The sequence below is a fragment of the Penaeus chinensis genome, chromosome 42 (assembly GCF_019202785.1).
Source record: "Penaeus chinensis breed Huanghai No. 1 chromosome 42, ASM1920278v2, whole genome shotgun sequence".
In the NCBI taxonomy this organism is placed as follows: Eukaryota; Metazoa; Arthropoda; class Malacostraca; order Decapoda; family Penaeidae; genus Penaeus; species Penaeus chinensis.
Genome location: NC_061860.1, coordinates 2250989 through 2253488, shown reverse-complemented (window position 1 = coordinate 2253488; position 2500 = coordinate 2250989). Strand labels below are relative to the sequence as shown.

At 38.0% G+C, this 2500-nt stretch overlaps 1 protein-coding gene across 1 annotated transcript in view; it reads right to left on the bottom strand.

The window, feature by feature from the left end:
- LOC125047780 overlaps positions 1-2500 on the bottom strand; it is a 20326-nt gene that overhangs the window by 11692 nt on the left and 6134 nt on the right. The window contains exons 3-4 of the mRNA XM_047646217.1: positions 2378-2500; positions 1-996 (exon numbers count right to left, since the gene is read on the bottom strand). The exon at positions 1-996 is cut by the window's left edge and continues 609 nt beyond it; the exon at positions 2378-2500 is cut by the window's right edge and continues 69 nt beyond it. Of these exons, the coding sequence (XP_047502173.1) occupies positions 1-996; positions 2378-2500 (1119 nt within the window). The remainder of the gene's footprint in view (positions 997-2377) is intronic.

Sequence of the window (2500 nt, the reverse complement as noted above, 5' to 3'; positions counted from 1 at the left end):
AATAGCCATAGTCGTCATACTCGGTGGTCGTGGGAGCGTACATAGTGATCTCAGAGTAATAGAGGCCTTGGAATTTGATTTGCGAGCCGTTTCTTGTTAAGATGTAATCCTTGTCTAGGAGAGAATACTGGCATAGTCCCCGTAAGCGCAGCCTCGTATTCTCCATGGATTCATAGTGACAAGGTACACAATGCTTTTCCTTGCAGCTCTTGTGCAACCACTTTGAGGAAGAGACATCCGTTTCTTTCCCGGCCGTGTTGATGGTCGTGCAATTCAGCCCCTCCTCGCTTGATGTTTCTACATAATTGGAGAAGTTTCGTGTCTCCGAGGTGGCCGATAACCATAGTGTGTCGGAATGGTGGCTGGCTCCGCACTCACTCGCGTACAAGGCCGCTTCACGTACCAGGGCTGAATTTTCCTCTTCGCTTTCAGGCACTTTAACTGTTCCTCCTGACACTTTGCACAGATTCTTTGCTTCTTTGTACGTTAAGCGCACAGGGAAGATGACTTCAAAGGAATACGTGGCGTTACACTCCCACTGGTTCGGAGCGTCAACCGTGCCTTCGCTAACATCGAAATCCCCCTCAATGTCAGTGAAATCGACAAGAGGAACGAGAGAGTCATCTGTCTCGTAGCACCAGCCGAAATTACTCATGTCGACGAGAGGAAGAACGACATCGTAAAGCCGAAAGTCAGCGAGACTCCCTCTCAAACTCTCGCTCTGCCGGAAGCCTCCACCAAGAATATCCTGGTCCTGGCCGAGGAACAGCTGCCCACCACCTCTTACCCTGGCGGAGTCCGACTGCTGCGTGGACGCGGCCAGCTCAAATCCATCAAAAGATCTCGTTACCCAGTACATGGTCCAGTTCGCGGCCACCAAGTCCACGGCCAAACACCCTGCGTTGTGCCCCGTCCGTGGAAAGCTGTAGCGGAGATCAGCTTCGATGCTGACGTTGCCTCCGCAGCATCGCAACTCCAATGATTCTCGGTTCAGACCTGAAGAAGAGATATGTAAACAAAGATTTTTCTTTTTATTTTTTTGAGTGGTGTAAACATCTTTTTTATCTTATCAGGCTACCTCCGTTCCTCCCCAATCAGTTAATTATCCTAATCTCTATTCTTCTTCACAGTAGCAATAAGTTTGACAATTTCTTAAAAGTTTTGTTATCAGAAGTTTCATTATATATATATATATATATATATATATATATATACATACAGATATATATATATATGTGTATATATATATACATATGTATATATATACACATATGTGTGTGCGTGTGTGTGTGTGTGTGTGTGTGTGTGTGTGTGTGTGTGTGTGTGTGTGTGTGTGTGTGTGTGTGTGTGTGTGTGTGTGTGTGTGTGTGTGTGTGTGTGTGTGTGTGTGTGTGCGTGCGTGTATACTTATACATATGTGTGTGTGTGTGTGTGTAAGAATTCAGAGAATAAAATACTTCGAATAATGAATCCCACAAAAGTCAATACTCACAAAGAGAGTTCATCACTCATCGAAGCTGTTATCCGAGCGACACAAAAGCTACAGGAGATAACCTCATCATAAATGAACAAGTAAATGAATAAATAGAATAGAAATACCACAATAACAACGATGATAATTGGAATACAAACACAAACCACTGAATCTTATTATGTATTAGCTCATCCGGGTCTTCGTCGGTTTTGTTGGATATTACCAAACAGATAAATAAATAAATAGATAAATGAAACAATAAAAACAATAATAATAACAATAACAATGATGATGATGATGATGATGATGATGATGATGATGATGATGATGATGATGATGATGATGATGATGATGATGATGATGATGATGATGCTAATGATAATAATAATAATAATGACAATAATAATGACAATAATAATAATGACAATAATAATAATGATAATAGTAATAATGATAATAACAATAGCATAATAATAATAATTATAATAATAATAATGATAATAATAATAATAATAATAACAATAATGATAATGATAATAATAACGATAATAAGAACAACAATAACCAAAAAAATAACAATAACAATAATTATCACAACAAAACAACAACAAAAATAATATCAACAAAACAACAACAAAAATAATAACAACAAAACAACAACAAAAATAATAACAACAAAACAACAACAAAAATAAAAACAAAACAACAACAACAAAAATAACAACAAAACAACAAAAAAATAACAACAAAACAACAACAAAAATAATAACAACAAAACAACAACAAAAATAATAACAACAAAACAACAACAAAAATAATAACTAAACAACAACAAAAATAATAACAACAAAACAACAACAAAATAATAACAATAACAGGAAACCCAGAACCCATTTTACTCACTGACAAACAGCTCATCTGGGTCGTCCTCTGTGGCATAGGACACGACAGGATTTTTCTCCCTGAACTGCGTCAGACGAACGGCGAAGCACAGGGTGAAAGCAGTCAGGGTCGGTAACGTCCCCT